The following is an 18,521-nucleotide window of genomic DNA, read 5'->3' as shown; positions in this document are numbered from 1 at the left end:
TGTGAGCTATAAGGCATCTATAGGCAGAGATCTAATGTAAAAGAATGACATTTGGATTATTTTAATGTATACATTTCACACATTACTAAAATACAAGTAAATGAGAATAATAAGTGTATTCTTATAGAAATACAGATTTTGCTTTCGCGTTTCATAGGAGTTCACTTTTATCTCCGAGTTATGCAAGTTACAAGAAAAGGAAATAAAATTTACATGTAAACCAGAATATTCTGGGCAATCCTTGGTTTTGGTAAATGCATGCTAAGTCCAATCTAATCAGATATCTAAAGATATTGATTCCAAATAACAAAGAACTCCAAGTATTACAAGCCCTCTGTTTGAAGTCAGTGCCTTAATGCAGAAGTCTCTTTCTTCAGATTCTACAAGTTGTTTGCAAACAAAAACTACACCAAATTTTTTCTGTTCTACATAAAGCTCAATAGTATTAAATGTCAGCCATTTAATTTCCAGTATTTTGTTTATGAAATATTGTTAACATCTATGCTTAATATATAGTCTACACATGGTACTTATTGGCTGCCTATCAAAACATGAGGCACAGAAATCTAATACAAGCTTTTTGACTATTGAGTTAGCCACATGGACACTGAACTAATCCACAAATTTTTTTCTGTTAAATTGCTAGAATCCTATCTGACAAGTTCTCATACTCCTATTTGAGTCCAGTAAAAATTTAAAAAAAAAAAGAAGGGTAAAAAAAGCTAAATTGAAAAAACCCCACCCCATGTTCTTTAGCAAAACACATAATGAGGAAATCCTCTTCAAAAATCTAGAAAACTAAGGAGTTACAAAAATTAACTTAAAACAGTCTTGCAAAATTCCAGTCGCCCACTCTCCTGAGGCAAGATTTATTTTTACTTCTTTTCATTATCATTAATCATCATTGTAGGAGAACAGATTTTTGTTTCTTGGTGGTTAATTTGCATGATACTGTCATAGAGATGATTTCAAAGAATTCTGCTGAAACCCTGAAGTAGAACTCGCATCTCTTGGTGTCAGCACTCAGTTCGGGGATCAGACATTACACACAAAGGTGTGGTATGCTGCCTTGACATTAACAGTGATTCATGCAACATGGAAACTATTTGGATTAAATATCTTTCTCCCCCCTCTCCTTTTTTTGTAAGAGAAAACAGAATAGAGAGATCTGAAACTGAATTGGTCTGATGGACCAAAAAGGTTCATCTAAAACTTGTCCAGCCACAACTGTTTTTTCCAAGTATTTCCAAGCTCTTTCTAGGCTATACACATTACTTAGCTATTACACAATGATCTCAAAGAGGTATATTACTACAGACAACTGGTTACTAAGGTAACAAGATGTTACTTTAAACCAGCAGTGCTGCCCCAGCTCATCAGTTTCACTCATTTCTTTCCTTTGTTCTCCTTAAACTACACACAAATTACAGACCTGCTGTATAACTGAATATATACATTAGAACTACGCTTCAGTCTCACTATTCGAGGTAATGAGAAAAAAATAAGGGGGGGGTGTTAGATGATGCAAGCATTTAAACTTTTTGGGAGTGAAGTAGTTTCGTTCTTAAGCCTATACGAAGAAAGTTGGCTGAAAAATAAGTTTTAAAGTGTCTTCTCACTAGAAACTATTTTGTAATTAAAGAACACATTGCAAATTGAAACTATTTGACACAACACAATAAGATGGCAGGGATACTCTAAACTTTCGGGAGAGAAAACACGGTTACGTTTTATTGACTGAATCTTGGCTGAAGTTTTCCAGAGGCAGACTCGTGTTTGGAAGTAATAGTTGACCGCTAATTGCAAAAATTGTCAAGGTTACCCAAGGTCTAGCTCCTCCAAAATACTGACGCTCCTAATAAACAAATTAAGTATGTCACTATTTTTGAAAGCTTGAGCTTGTAAAACTGATGTGTTCTCGACATCTTTTATGATTGCAAACATAAGCCATAGCTTAAAAAGCCATAATAAGGCCATTGGAAACATTTAGAGGAGGAGGTCACCTAAAACGATCCTCTGCTCCAAGCTTGATCAACGCCACCAAAACTACTCCTGACATGTTTATCTCACCAGGTCTTCAACACTCACAATAACGGCAACTTCTGCAACCCTCTGAGGCAATCTGCTGTCGTACATTATTATCCTGTTAGACATTCTTATTACTATCTAACTTCAAATAAATTGCAGCAATTCCAGCCTGAGTTCTTGTCTTGTCTTCAGAGTGCATGTCAATGATAAGTAAAAATTTTTAATTCTGGTTTTTTACATGTAAGAATGCAAAAAGCTTTTTGGCCTAGAAGGGTCTTTTCTGTGCTATTTTAGAATACAAAAATCATATAATCTTGGCCAGAAAGCACAATTCACCTTCCAAAACTGCAGAACTACAGCACTGGCACTTTGGCATAAATGACTCCATGATCAGAGTAACAGCTTTAAAATAAACTTACAATTTAAGATAAACGGAAAGGCCTGATTCTGTTTTACAGCCTAAACAATTTAGTTGTATATAAGACCAAATTACTAGGCCTGATTTTCAATTATTTACTTCTATACTAATAGGGGAAGGGACATATTCAAAGAGGAAGGATCCTACATTCAATACCAGTTGGAGAAACACTCTGCTCAGGTAGTGTATTCCCCCACTCTCTGCAAGAAAAATAATTCTCCTTCTGTGGTCAGAATATACAAACAGGATTTAGTTAAATCAGTCGGTATTTGACCTGCAGAATTTTTTAAATTTTTTTTTTAAAAAGTTTAATAAGTTAGTGTGTTCTCCTTGCCTAATGAAAAACAAAACAAAACAAACCCCAAACCAAAACAAACAAAAAAACCCCAACCCAACCAATACTACATTTGTAGCTTACATGCCAGGCTGGGACAACCTCCCCTACTGCCTGCCTGAACAGCTGCACGATAAGCCGAACAAACCACGACCATGACCTGCAAACCATCCACAGTGGAGTCCTAACACGAATCTCTCTCCCATTGAATTACCCCCACAACTTTGATTTTTTAAAATAAACACTCAACACACAAGAAGCTGCTGTACCAGCCGCCTAATTAGAAGAGGCACAGAAAACCTTCACTGCTGAGGTTCACACTGTCCTCACAAAATGAGCTACATAAAGCATATTATATTCATTATATTAATTTTACAGTCCCTCCTCGGTTAGCTGTGTCTGAACTGAAATGACTGAAATTCTGCATGCAGACCATCGACACCAACAATACTTCTGTTTATCTCATATGCAGACGGCCCATGCAAACCCAGAAAGCTAAGTTTCATATTTGCTTAGTTAAGAAAACGTTCTTCCTGTCAGCATCTGGAAATGCTTCATGATATTCAAGCAACTAATTAAAAACAAAGCAAAATTAATATATGTTAATATTTAATTTAAAATTTTTGAATTACTTAGAGGAGAATCTGAAATGACTGAAAATAGACGAAATACATCCATTCACATTAAATAGCAAGAAGACTGTACCAAGCAAACTCATCTGCTGCTTAAATAAAATCAGAGTAAACCCAGCCAAGGTTTTGGACAAAGAAGCACTTCCAAGGAAGCTAACTCAGCCTAGCTTTATTACTGAAGTTTTAATTCAATTCTGTATGGTCTTCAGTTATTTTATGGTATTTAATTTTTTACCAGATCAATTGTCACATTATACATTTATGAATGTTAACTAAAGTGCTCAATATCTGCAATACTATTATTTCACAATGATTATATTCTAATGTATTTGTTCTGTTTGAAACTCAGGGAAACATTCTGCCTAGGGTAACAGATGGCTTTTTAAATTTTTGTTGCTGTTCCAGAATCTTTAAGTCACCCAAAATGCATCTACTTAAACATGATACTGCAGTTACTGCAAAACATGATCTACATGTTCACTGTTTAATATTTAACAATCTGGATACCATTCCTGTTTGGAAATAATTCTACTAAAGACAGAAATCGTTACCCTAGCATTGCTATAATAAATAGATTTGCCTTTTTACATTTTATCATCTCATAACAAAAAGTAAATGACTCATAAAATGAAATAATATATTCAATCAGTGCAAATGAAGTTTAGCAACTCATTCTGAGTAATGTTAATTCACAGGTTATCATCAATTAGGTATCACTTCACTGCAGTTCATGTAAATCCTTTGTTAACATCGTGTTCCACACTAACAGACGTTACTAAGGGGCAGAAGGATTTGCAGAGCAATTGTACATCTTAATGAGATGTAAAATGTCATGATACAGTAAAAATGTAAGCAGCAGGTTATTTAACAACACGAACACATAGCACACCAATCTAGCAAGCTAAATTTACCTGCTTTTCCCCACATGATAAAAATTTTGAGCACTTCTTGCTTATTAAAAGTTCACCTTTTTTGGTGAAAACTATCTTCTATAATGCCCATAAAAATGTGATACATGCCACACAAAATATCACAAAATCTTCGACTGTGAAAGACAAAAACAAATTTGAGCAAGCTGCTTCAACAACACCTTGCAGTTATACTGCTCACTTAATACACAGCTCTCTCCAGCATGTACATATCTCATGGAAAACATTCCCCATGGAAAGAACTAAGCTACTGTAACAGCAACATGGTCATACAAGTACATAATATCTACAAAAAACAACTGTTCTTAAACAGACTGGTCACTTAGATGGTCAAAACAAACACGTTATTTGCTCTAACTCCACACTCTGATCCAAACTGCTGACTTGTGAGCCCATTATACAGTTAAGGCTCATTACGAAAAGCTGTTACGCATCATTAACATTTCTATGAATATCATACTCGTACACTATATAGCTTTACTGCATCTTTACTTATTCAAATACATTATGCCGTTTTTCCTCACAATGAGTAGTATCTTGTTGATTAGACTTACTGGCATCAAGGTTTACTGCAAATAAAACATCACTTAATTCCAAGTAAACCTCACAGAATTAGGGTTAAAAATATTGCTTTAATTTTGCCATTTGCTGTATGCCCCTTAAAAAAAATGAAAACGTGTAAAAGAATTGCCTATAGTCTGATAGTATTCATTGAAAAAGAAAATGCACTGAACTTTGAATAAACACTAGTTTGTTTTTTGTAAGATTTATATCCTCTCAGGACTTCAACACTTCCATTTCAAAGGCTGAAGCAGGAAAAAAAAAAAAAAAAAACACACCACCAAAACATTTGCAAGTACTTCCCCAGAAATACATTTCCCTAAGATTCACTGATATAAAAGACCCATAACTTTTGGTTTTCAGAATTTATCATGAGACAACAAAAATAGACAACAACAAAACTGAAAACAAAGATCAGAAAAAGCAACCCTATACAAATTCCTAGTCACAGAAAAGACAATGTTCAAAAATGTTTGGGGTTGGTTGTTCGGTTTGTGGGTTTTTTTAAAGCACGAAGAAATGTAGTGTAAAATCCCCCAAACAGATCTTATGGATGAAAAACAGCATTTTAGTCCTGAAGCATACATAATAGGGTAAATTTGGAATAATGTAATATTCAAGGTGACTATACAGTATCAGAATTAATGCTAATTAAAAGTTACTTACAATATACCTGATTCAATACAATGCAAAACTTGACGGTCTGCAGTGGCAATTTTTTCTCATCAATTCATGAAACATGACACCACTAACCAGCACAGATTGATCACAGAACTGAAGGCCTGTAGGACCAACAGTCAGAGACGGATCTCAAATTCCCATATGGCATTAGTGAAAAAGAAATAAAATCAGATTTTAAATTTCAAAACAGATGTACTTCAACAGTGAAAAACAAAGCATAAATATGTACTTACGGAAGAAAAAACGCTGCTAAAATTACTTTTTTTAAAGCTCACATTGATGACCAAAGCATCTTACTTTCTTGGAAAAGTCTTCTATTTTCATTGGCAAGGAGTTTTTAAAACATTTACGTCAGGGCAGAAAACTATGCCCACACAAAAACTTTCAAACCAGACCTAGCGCTAAGTTCCTTTTGCATTATTTTATACTTCATTTATCCACCTTATGAGAAAAGTTTCCTGTATCGTTTATTTACATCACCTAAAAATGTCAGCAAGTGTGTAAGACTATCTGCCCTGTCTGAATTACATGTATTTGTACATTTAAACAAATGAAATAACTATGTATTGTTTTATCAAACAGTAAAATATACTAGGAATAGGATAAACTACCACTGCGACCTAAAGCAAGTATTCCATTTGGCCACAAGAACTAGCTCCCAATTCTGCAGGTCTCACCTTATACAAAGAAATAGAAACTGATTAATTGTAGGGATTTATAAGGATTGGGTTTTTTGTTCCTTCTCCCTTTCACCTCAATGACATTTCTGCTTCTCTAGTTTATGCTGTAAGAGACACATACACTAATAAACTTCTAAGTCTTTCCATTTGATACACTTGAATATCTCTCCTTAGCATGGCACTGTCATTCTGCCCTGGCTCACAAGTAAAGGGCTTGCTGGCTGCCAGCCCTGGCGTGCTATGTATGGCTCACAAGGGTATACGGGTACGTAAGAACAATGATACCATTCAGCAAATGAGTTCTGTGACCTCCAAATTACAGAGCATCCCTCCTCTTCTACATAGAAGGTTGGAATACTATTAGAGTATACTAGCATTGTTAGATTTTGATCATTTCTATTTTAGTTCTAGCATATCAATCCCTTCTTTAAATAAAATTATGACTATCAGCAATTATTGTTAGGATCCCTTTCTAGATCCTATTAAGGCTGATGCTAAACAAAACAGAATGGAATTATTTAGTATAAAAAGTTTCCATCATTTATCCCTTTCATGAATCATTTAAAGACTTCATGTCAGCAACTGAAAACATTCATGCTGATTTCACAAAGAGCAGACAATATATTACGCATGCTGCCCACTGATTTATCTTTTCACAAAGTCTCTTGCAGGTCACTTACCAATACTGCCAGTCGCTGTCTAAAATAGAAATAGAAGTGTTTCTAGAATACATAAATAAATAATGATTGCCTATAGTTCAAACCAGCAGGCTGTTAAAACCAATATCCTGTGTGACATCACAGATGTCACAGATGTACCAGATGCTTCAGAGAAATGTATGCTTGAGTGGACTACTCTGAAGCAGTACAGCCATTATTGAAGAGTCTTCCTAAACTCTTTCTTAGGCTGGCTTATCCATGGAAGTATTTGGCTTTTGTCATGCTTAAAACAAAATCCCCCCGGCTCAACTAACTACATACATTGCCCATGCAAATAACTATTGATTTTTTTAAAATCCTATTTGGTCTTAAATCAGAATAATTTTGTAGCAACAAGCCTTACAACACCACCTTTTTAGGAAGCCAAGGACAAACTGCACATCACGTAACTTCCATGAGGCACTGGAACAGGTTGCCCAGACAAGTTGTGGATGCCCCATCCCTGGAAGTGTTCAAGGGCAGGCTGGACAGGGCTTTGAGCAACTAGTCAAAGATGTCCCTGCCCATAACAGGGGGGTCGGACCAGATGACCTGTAAAGGTCCTTTCCAACCCAAACCATTCTATGATTCATAGAATGATTCTCAAGTCTTTGACTTGCCAGTCTAAGACCCCCAGCAAGGTTTACATACAACACAAACAGCACTTAGTTTCTGAAGATGAGACCTCCTCAGGTTTGGTTCTAGAACAAATTCCTATTTCAAGAAGGCAACTTGTACAAGCTCATATGTACAAGCAATGTCAACAAGTTCCACGGGATTATCCATGTGTGAATTATTCATGGATAAGCACTTATAGAATCATGACCTTAGCATTTACAAGAATCATCATTTCGGCTTGCATTTCTTAACAAGTAATGGAAAAGATAGGATGAATTTTAAATTGTTCTAAGGGGAATTTTATTGCCACTATAATAACACCACTTAAATAACAGCCAGTTATTTTCCAATGAATAGTGCAAATAATTATTTTGTTAGTCAATTATCAGGATGATGACTATTGCATTTTATGGTTTTAAAAAAAAAAAGAAAAGCTTTAGAAAACCCCACCCAAACCAAAATTCAACTTAATCAAAACTCTCCAGCAGCAACAGCTTGTGGTGTGCTATTTAACTGGCTTTACTCCAATAGCTTAAACTTCAGAGTCAGCTTTACGTAGAAATGCAGTAAGTGAAAACTGGGAAAAAAATCCCACACCTACAGCTGTCACCTAAAATTAAACACAACATTTTTCTCCAAATCCCAAGTGTACTTTCAAAAAGGTGTCATATGATCACATTTAGCTACTGCACTGCAGTTAAGAACATATTTAATCTACGACAGATAAACTAAATTCTTTCATGCAAATATGTTAAAAATAACAAAGGTGAAAAGCAGGTATAATTATCTACAAGTCTCTAAACAGTAATTATTTATTTCACTTTAAGAGCAACCTATAACTTAAGAACATATTATTTTTGCCCCTGTTATAATTTGCAACATAGGCAAAAAGAAATAAACTACACATATTTTGGAGGGGGAAAAATCCTACCCTCAAACAGACAGACCGGTGTTAGAAAGAATAATTCTATGTAGAGAGATGTGCGCTATTGGAATAGTACCAAGAAGCTGACTTGTGTAAAACAGTAGGTGATCTTAACCACCTCCAAGGAAATTGATTAAATGACTCCAATCCAGCTTAAAACTCTTATCATTTCACTGAGATACTCGGCAAACATGACAACAATATTCCATGGCTGGTGGCAGTTTTATTTTTTTAACTAGAACTGGGTCGAATTTTAAAGTTGTTATAACACATAAAGAAGCAAAAATATTTAAAAAAAGTCATTACAAAGAAGTATATTCAGAATGTCACATATCACTCCTCATTAAAAAGCTCCTGCGTTAAGCAAATGTACTTATTTCAACAACCAGGATAAGGCATTAAGATTAAATAACTGGATGATATTCTTGAAAGTTTACTTATTTTTGTTGTATTAACATAGTTACACAAAGGGATTAACTATTTTTGGCACATATAAAATAAACAGCATGCAAGAAAGTAAACAATAAAAATGTACTTACGAAATCAAAGTCTCCATCTTGAGGGACTTTCCAGTTATCAGGGAAAACGTTTTTGGATATGTGGTAAGGTTCATGCATGTTCTGATTACAGTTTTCAGGGCTTTTATTCTTGGAATCTTGTTTATCAAAGTAGTCCATGAAAGAAGGTCTTTGAACTTGCGGTGAAGTAGCATTTCCTTAGTTTAAAAAAAAAAAAAAAAAGTTAAAACAATTAAAGAGTTACTGCACTATAAAATAAACTCTATTAATTAATTTTCTTGGATTTTACAGAAACTAATACAGTCATCTGTATCTGGTGCAAGCCTCCATTTGTCCCCTGAGGATCTTTGGCATAAAAGCTCATAGCCGAAGAATGATAATTTTTGTAGCAAGATACAATGTGGAGAAATGTTCAAGACATTTCAGAGTTGCACACACAAATACTATTAGAAGTTACTTCATGCAATATCTATTTGTTGTTATAGAGACTGAATAACACAAGGTGCTAAGAATCCCTTTGGGTGCTGAATGCCCCTAACTTCAAGGCCTGGTCCACAGGCACTTGTAGGGAACAACAGAGTTCCATCAGCTTCACCAAAGGTAAGATTTAAAAATTATTTAGAAAAAGAACTTGCAAAAAACAACTGCACAAACTACATCTAGACACTGCTTAATTAAATTCATCGGCAATGAGGATTCTCTGCAAACGATGGGATCACACTCAAAGCACCCTATCTCCATGGTGTAGAAACCCTGCAGGATTTTTGTCATCATCTATGCAGCTGCAAAAGCTCTACAAAGCAGATCAAGATCAGCATGAACTCCCATTCTATTATCCCTTTCATGAAACTAAATGTGAAAAAAATTTATCTACAACCCAAAATGACAGAAATTTGTTTTCATTTGTGGGATTTCAAAGCAAATTTATTACTAAATAGAACAATAAATAAAACATAAGAAATGCTTTAGTCCTTCTACATAACTGTCACCTCAGAGACCATATTCTGTGTAGCATTGACTCATGAAATACTCACTTGCAGTGTAACACATTCCACATAGAGAAATGTGAAATACATTTCCACAAGTAAAATACGAAACAGGATGAGAAATATAAATAACCAAGCTAAAACAAAAACAAAACAAACAAAAAAACCAAAACCAAAATAAAAACAACACCAGCCCACAGGAAGAACTATACTTTTTAATTATAAGCATAATAAAATAATTAGGAATTTTTATTTGAACTACTTGATTTAACAAGTGAAATAGAAAACCACTGGAAATATCTTTTGAGCTTGTGTTTAACATGATCACTAGGACTTGCTGATCTTCATATCTGGCTATACAGTTGTGTTTATTAATTCACTAAATTTTTGTTCCCCTCCTCTTTCACCTCTTATTTCATCATCTCTTCCTGTGGTAAACCATTCCCTCCATCTCAAGATTTTTTTAATTCATTCTAATTTGCTGCATGGTTAATACCGGCCTATTTTTTCATTAAGGCTTTTTTTTGTACTGTCATCTTTTATAGCACATTCACTTGTTCTTTTCTTTCTGCTTTTTCTATATCATTCTGTTCTAGCAAGATTTCTTCTGGCTTTTTGAATGTGGTATTCTACTGCCTTGCTTATGCTCTAGGCTTGACTGCACTTGACTCCAATTGCTTCTCTTCAGCTCCACGATGATTCCTCCATTCAGTCTGCCATAGTTACATATACACCTTCTCCTCCCCACATTTTTTAGTGTGTTTTTCTCTGAGTTGTTGCCATATTCTTTTCTAATATTCTTTTCTAAGCCCAGATCACAGTTATCGTTACTCACCATCTTTTAATTAATGACAACTACAACCATACAAAAACAGTCAGTGAACTAAACTCCAGGTTGAATTTAACAGACCACATAGCAGATACTTCTTTCTCCAGAATCTCCCACTGAACTCAAGATCACTTGAATGAGGTTTCTGGATCTCTTGAGTCTGGGACCAATGAAGGGATGAGAAGTAAACAGCAGAGATACCAAATAACTACAGAAATAAGCACTAAAGAGGAAAAATAGAATAATCTAGACTTTAGTAAAGCATAAATTTAGAAAACAGATCCAAGAGAAGGTAGTAGGATGAAGGGGATGGAATTAAAAACAGAAATACAATGCATTTTCTTAATACAAACTTTTTATTACTTGCTGATCGCTGCCCCAAAACCCTGAAACTATTTGTACCAAAAAAGATAGGACACCACATTGCTGGCTTTTCACAACCAGTATTTCTCTTCTGCTGAGATGCTTGTACTTACGTTTCATCCTTGAGACATACTTATAAACAAGAAGATTACCAGTGTCTCTGTTAGAAACTCTAACATACCAAAATGTTGGCCCATTACAGGTAAGATAGTCTCCCTCCTCTCATGTAACAGGAAATATCAAGGATTTTCCAAGCACTGCTCTTAAGTTTTAGAGCTATTTATAATTATCTTCCTTATACATGTAATACAAGACTGTCGACATACGTAAAACCAACCAACCCTTCCAAATTCCTTGCTATCAAATCCATATTAAGGGAAGTGGGTCAACAGGCCTGAAATTACACCAAAATTACACCAAAATGAACACAGCACATCTATTTTACACTTTGAGGACTTGTTCTGTTTGTTTTGCTAAATAAGAATTTAGAACTCAATTCTGATTCCAATTTAGTATACAATTAGTTAACCCATTTAAAAGAACAAGAGCTGCTTTCCTTCACTGCAAATACAAAAACTCACACACAAACCCATAAATATTATGCCTGCAAAACAATGAGACCAGAGGTGTTTCAAAGTTTGTTTTTTCTCCCAACGTAAAAAAATATGAAGGATTTATCTGAAGATTTATTTTTAAGGTTTTATTTTATTTTTATAAATAATTAAACGAAAAAAGATACTCTTTTTCAGATCTCTAGCTAACCTAACACAAAAAAATCTAGTTAGCATTTTATGGAAAATGGGATAGGTTGACACCTACTAGTTTAAAGGCCCTGTGAAGGCTCCTACCTCTTTTGTATTGACATTATAAAACACTCAGGCTCTTTATGCCAGAGTAAACTGATGTAGGTTGCATTTTGTTTTTTCCAAAACGTAAGGTTATTAGAAGACCACTTTGGTCTGAAAGCACTTTTTCTAACTTTCGTGAACAACACAGTAATGGTGTCTTGTCAACTGTCTTCAAGAACCAAGAGATCTAAAAGTACAATACATAAAGATTCCTTTAAGGACAATTAATTCACTCAAATATCCAGTACGTTACTTTTTACACAAACCATGTATTTGCCACAAAAAAAAATCTGCAGCACAATCAGTATCACTCCACACTGGCAATGAAAATTTATTGTGCAACAGACTGTTCCATTCTAGGAGGATTTAGATTTTCCAGTTCTTCTTAGTTTTCTTTGCTCTTCAACAAGAAATGATCATGTTTTAAAATGTTTGTCACAGGTTCAACATTTAAGAATATCAGTCTCTTTTATCATCCCTATACTTGCCCACTCCAGAATCTCAAGATGGCCTTGGGAAGAAAGCCATAATAAAAACAACAGTCTGAGAAATTGCTGGGAAGTCGTTGAATGCAGAGACCACCATGGATGCTGAAAACATATGTTCTACCTCAGCAATACCCCTGATAGAATACAGCCAATGGGGATGTCCCCAAACAGTTACGTATGAGAATGTCTTTCAAAAAGTATGCTGGATAAAAAGAACGATGCAATGACATAACACAATGCTAACTCTATTACACTACTTCAAAAATGTATCACAGCTAAAATAAATAATTCTAAACACACATTTCAAAATAAGAAGGAATGCACATTCCATTCCCTGCGTGCCTGCCCTGGTCACTCATGCTTGCTAAGGGCTTCTTTAGTACGCGTGGGGGGCTTTGGCCGCCATTGCTCCAGGCCCTGCCCAAGTCTCAGCAGCTGCTCTAAGTTCTAGAGCATTCCACCGCGGATCGTGCTGGCTCTGGGGCTGCCCAGGCTACAGGACCACTAAAACCAGCCCATTATAAGCTTCCTGGCTGAATTCCTATAGGAGCTGGGTCACAGGTTGTTAGAAAATACATATCAATAGCTTTTGCTTGCCAGTTGAAAAAACAGCTGTGGGACTTAGGCCTTTCTAAGAGTTATGAAGCATCACTCCAGAGCTACCCAAGCACCCACCTCCTATCACAGAGACTGACTTATAGTATGGCACAATCTCTTACACTGGATGGACAGAAATCACTAAAAAATAATAAATAAATAAAACCAACTCATGAATTCTCCTTTTAAAATGTAGGTTCTACAGTGTGGTCCATGCCCCGCTGTAATCAAGGATCCCATGATATAATAACATAAGAAAGTTCAGTGAAAGTGCTGGAACCAAACCTGTTGCTTGCCAGCTGAATGATGAAACTATGACTTGCCATCAGGCTACCTCCAGTTTGCTGGCTTTCCTTCACTGGTGTTACTCCTGTCAAGACAGTCACCTATGGGGGAGGATGGAGGGGAAGAAAACCTGCTGTTCCAAAGATTATATTCTTCTGTTTGATAAGAAGGAAGAATGTGTTTAAGGATTATACTGACTAAACTTAAAACATTTCATGTCTCATAGGGCAAAAAGTAAGAAGCGGGGAGAGTGTTAATGAAAAGGAGCCAGGAGACCAATCAGAAGTACCCTTGGTGCTCCAGAAAGCCCTAATGCTAAGCCTTGCCAAAAAGCCATAAAGGAAATGCAGAGAAGCTGCATCAGAACACTGGTCTCTGAACTGAGATATGAAAGAGGTTCTACATGAAAATAAGTACAATCCAGGTAGCTGAACAAAAGTAGTAGTACTTTCCATCAATCCCATTCTTTCTTCCACTCCATGTTTAACCTCCTAAAGTTAAGCTCTGTCCTCTCACCCCTCCGTATTCTGCATTTTCTTCCCTACTTCCAGGTATACACTGCATAATCGCTGCTCAGAGCATGCACAGACATACTAAGCAAGAAGGCTTAAATGTTGTTTATTGCTAGGCTGTATATTGTGTGTTGGGGTAGGATGACAGGCCTCTTTTTGTTCCAAATCCCAATTTTATCTGGGCACAATTCCCTACTTGTGAAAAAAAATATGGTTTTAGTTATTTTCTGTCATGGCTCCCAGAGGCCTCTAAGCATGGGCACTTATAAATAAAAGCTTATTATTGTTTCTTATTTTGTCCTTGAGCAGGGAAACAAAAGTCAGAAGGAAACAAAACATGAAACTAAACACAAGAGCAATTAAAAAAAAAGCTTGTCATAAATATTTGGTGTCTCTAGGAAGGAACTGAAATCCCTCTTCCCTAGTTCACTAAGTTTATTTCTCCAAGCTTCTTGTTTGCAATGTTCTATTATTCAGAAGAATCAAAAAAACACTTTTAAGCTACCTGTTCTGATTTATTATAATCAAATCATGCAAACATCTAGAAAGTGCCCACCTTGCCTATAAAGGTACATTGGAAAAAGCAACCAATCACCAAAATCTTGTGGGTTTGTCAAGCACAAGGAAGCACAAAATCTATGTCTGCCTCTCAGGGAGAGCAAGGATTTGTATGTCCCTTCCTGGTGACATTTATTTAGGACACTTGCTATTGCTCCTGCTTCAGAGCCAATAGCACATGAATCACAGACCCAAAGGAGGACCAGCTACAGCGAACATGATTTATATTTATTTTCAGCTGAGAGATGTGGAAGTCCCATTCTTAAATTATTTCTAGTTTTTAATCTTTGGGTGTCTAATGCAAAATACAAGAAAGTTCAGCAAGTAAGTGCTGGAACTAAACCTGTTGCTTGCCAGCTGAACAATGAAACCAATAATTTGGCTACCTCCAGTTTGATGGCTTTCCTTTGCTGGAGTTACAACTCTCAAGACAGTCACCTATGGGGGAAGGAAGGGGAAGGAAACCTGCTGTCCCAAAGATTGCATATTCTTCTTTGACAAAAAAGGAATAATGGGTTTAAGAATTACACTGACTAAATGCCAAGGTGTAGAAAGGTAATTCCCTTTCTAACTACAGATTGTTACTAGAATCAATTAAAAATTGAAAATAACAGTACATTTTAAAACCAAAGTCTCCAACAACGTAGCAGACAAACAGGACACAGATAAGAGATTGCAGTGCAAACCTAATGACACTTTCTTGATCTGCTTGGCATACTAACGGGTATTTCCTCTCAGCACATATAAAATCTACATGGATAGTGTTGGGCGATTTGGTATACTACTTATATAAGACTTGCTTCTTAAGCCTGAAGTGATTTGACAGGGTGCATAGAAACTGCACTAAACCCTATTTCATAATACTTCCACCCTAAGAATTACTTTATTATCCTTTACGCCATGTTTGCCTGTAATATCTTTCCCTTTTTTCTTTTTTTGCATCACTTATCCTTTCCTTAACTTGCTGAAATTGATGAGATTGAGTTCGCTTGTACTAACCCTCCATTAGCCTTACAGTTTAATAGGCAAATATTCTGTTTCAGCATGAAAACAAATTAAAGCACATAGTGAGTGTTTTCATGAGGTGAATCATCCTACTTAAACTAATCACTAATCAACAGGTATGCTTGCTATCTTATTGCTGAGAACAGTAAAAAAAAAAAAAAAAAACCCCACAACAAAACGAACCACAAACACCCCAAACAAAAAAAAAACAAACAAAAAAAAATCAACAAAACCCCTCCTTCCTTCCAATTTGCTGTACATTAAAGCACAAAGAAAACATATTCCTGCTTTGCACTTCCAATTAATCTTGCACAAATTACATCAGGTGTGTATGTGCAAACACAAATGCAACTTTATGTTAAAGCATTCTACAAAGTTCCTTATTTGGCACTGATTTCTACTCTTAAGACATTAGCTTTATATATACCTCCACCTGACTCCCCAAACAATTGCCTGGAGTTAAACATTACATTGTGCCTCATGAAATCAGGCACTTACAGCTGGAGTTAGATTCGTCTATTGATGCTGCCCATTCACGCAAATAATTCTATTAAATTCAATGGGCCTCATTCTGAGGAGGCTTCAGCCAAATAATGAGTACATCATTATGTAAGTATGTAAGTTAACTATTTAACAAATATGTATTTATACATGTTCCAGTGTAACTTATCATTTTATACTTTTTAACATTTGCAGGTATTTTTTCTCTTTGTTACATACTCCCTCACATACCGCTGAAGTAAATTTTACCTTTTTTACTTAGGTTTCAACAATCTTTTGATCATTGCCTTAAACCAAGCATTATTGAATTACATTCCAACAAATGTTCAAATAATAACTTGCTTCTAAAATAAAAATCTGCTAATTGATCATGAGTTACAAAACAATTTTGCAGCAAGATGCATACTGATTGCTGAACCCATGGAGAGTCATGACGAGTTCCTAGGACCACTGACATTGAAGCAGCAGCTTCTCACATAATCGCATCGCTTTAGCTCCAAGGAACTGGTCCAAATGTATGTGGGACAGGAGGCAAAAAGCAAAAGACAAGTAGTAAAAGGGAAAATTCACAGAAGACTAACTTTAGAGTCCTCCAGAGAGACTTAGCAAAGGACCAAAACCAGGCTTCTGCTTTGAATCTCCCACTATAGTCACCTTTTTCTGCACAAAATACAGAGAGCACTTAGAGACACAAATGTCCCTTCTCCCCCTGTTTTAACCACAGAACTTGACACTGAAAAGCCACTGATGATACAATGTTCTCATGCAGTATGAGAAAACGTATTATATTATTAAAAGGAAAGTAAATTAACAACATACTTTTCATGGTCCCATCTTCCTCTTCATCATCATCGCTATTTATTACCATGGTCCCCAAGTCCGATTCTAACATAGTACTGTTGTGTTCAATCATTGTCTGAGCACCTTCACTCATGGTGCTTGTGGCCCTCATGGTACCAGCACTCTCTGAACTGGTCTTCACCATGGTGTGAGAGTCCAGCTCATCTTCATCCTATGGAGAAACATTTGCAAGAATGTAGCAGATCATTTAAAACAAACAAATAAAAAACCCCCACAAAGTTAAGAACCAATCATTTAGATGTTCATTCATTAGTTTTAAATTTTCATGTGACCTAGTTGTACTGCTATACTTCCAGGTTTAAAACTTAAAAATAAATTACAAAATAAAAAATGTTCCATATAAAGGAAGAATAAAACCTTTCTTCTTTCTTACAGATGTACGGCAGGATGGATAAAACAGAAAGGTGCCCACACACCAGTTTTGCATCAGCATCCAGTTTTGAATATCTCTGTGATTTTCATGACCCACTACACCTTCCTGGGTTCCAAAAATCAATACCACAATTTATAGAAAGTGATTTGGTTGTTTTGCACTTGACTATCATCAAGGATTTGTGCTGATTACCTTTAACTAAGTATCATGCCCAGCATCTTACATTACACACAGCACCCAGATGACAGACTCCATTCAATTTAGCTATTAAACAATCCTCCAAAATAGTTTTGGAAGTCCACCTCAGAAACAGAAAGTCCACTTGGCTTACTTGAAGTATTCAGTTCTCTTTAAAAACATCTGTCACCAGAGTGAGCAAAATAACTTGTTGATACTATGTAGAAAAATACCTGCAGAGCACATACATAACCACTGAAGTGGGTGGGGGAGCTAATGTCATGAAGAGATACAGCAGCATTTTCAATCAGTGACAATAATGGGCCAGGAATGTGAAACAGAGAACTAATGACAATCCAGTTAATAAGCTATAAAATTCACATGTAATACCAATATTTGAAAACAATAATGGTAAATCCCACTGCTTCCAAGGCCTGATTTAGATTGTCTACAAAACATCACAACATATGATGGACAGTATACACATTTTCTATATGAGTAAAATCTATTACCCAAAGAAAAAAAAAAGTAAAACATTCTCCTTGTTTATTATATAAGAAATAATACCCATCACTGTGAAGTCATTTTATGTCAAATTTTTAAATTTTAAATACAAATGCTATTTTCACCAATTTTATAATGACATATACATGTATTTCCTCTGTTGTTATTTATAAATGAACTCTATCCCCAACTAGCAAAATATCCTAGCTACACAGCTAGAAAGACTATTGTATAACATTTTTTTTTTAATTTGCCCATTACAAATAACATGCTTGTTGCTACATGTAACGTTAAAACAAGATTTGACCCACTAACCAACTTCCCCTTTTTCTTAAATCATTCTATTGTGTTATTTATTTAAATTTTTTAACTAAAAAGAGACTTGTAAGGGCAGGGGGTGAGGGGGGCTGGACATGGGACGGGACCAGAAAAGATAAAACCAAGGCCCAAACCCTACAAGGCCTGGCACTTTCTATTTCTCTCTGAACTCATTCCTTTCCTTTCCTGTTATTCCCTGACACACCAAGCAATTTGCCTCTAGCACAGCCATACGTGCAGGAGGCAGCTACATTGCCCGAGTGTCTGTTTCTCTAATGCCTAAGCAGATACAGA

General features: G+C 35.7%; 1 protein-coding gene across 2 annotated transcripts in view; it reads right to left on the bottom strand.

Annotated features, from left to right (window-relative positions):
* Window positions 1–18,521, bottom strand: part of STK3 (serine/threonine kinase 3) — a 144,723-nt gene that overhangs the window by 39,229 nt on the left and 86,973 nt on the right. For both annotated transcript variants that reach the window (XM_075743654.1, XM_075743653.1), the window contains exons 9-10: window positions 16,814–17,006; window positions 9,044–9,219 (exon numbers count right to left, since the gene is read on the bottom strand). In XM_075743654.1, the coding sequence (XP_075599769.1) occupies window positions 9,044–9,219; window positions 16,814–17,006 (369 nt within the window). The remainder of the gene's footprint in view (window positions 1–9,043; window positions 9,220–16,813; window positions 17,007–18,521) is intronic.

This window comes from Balearica regulorum, chromosome 2, assembly GCF_011004875.1.
Source record: "Balearica regulorum gibbericeps isolate bBalReg1 chromosome 2, bBalReg1.pri, whole genome shotgun sequence".
Lineage (NCBI taxonomy): Eukaryota > Metazoa > Chordata > Aves > Gruiformes > Gruidae > Balearica > Balearica regulorum.
This window is presented reverse-complemented; position numbering and strand designations above follow the sequence as displayed.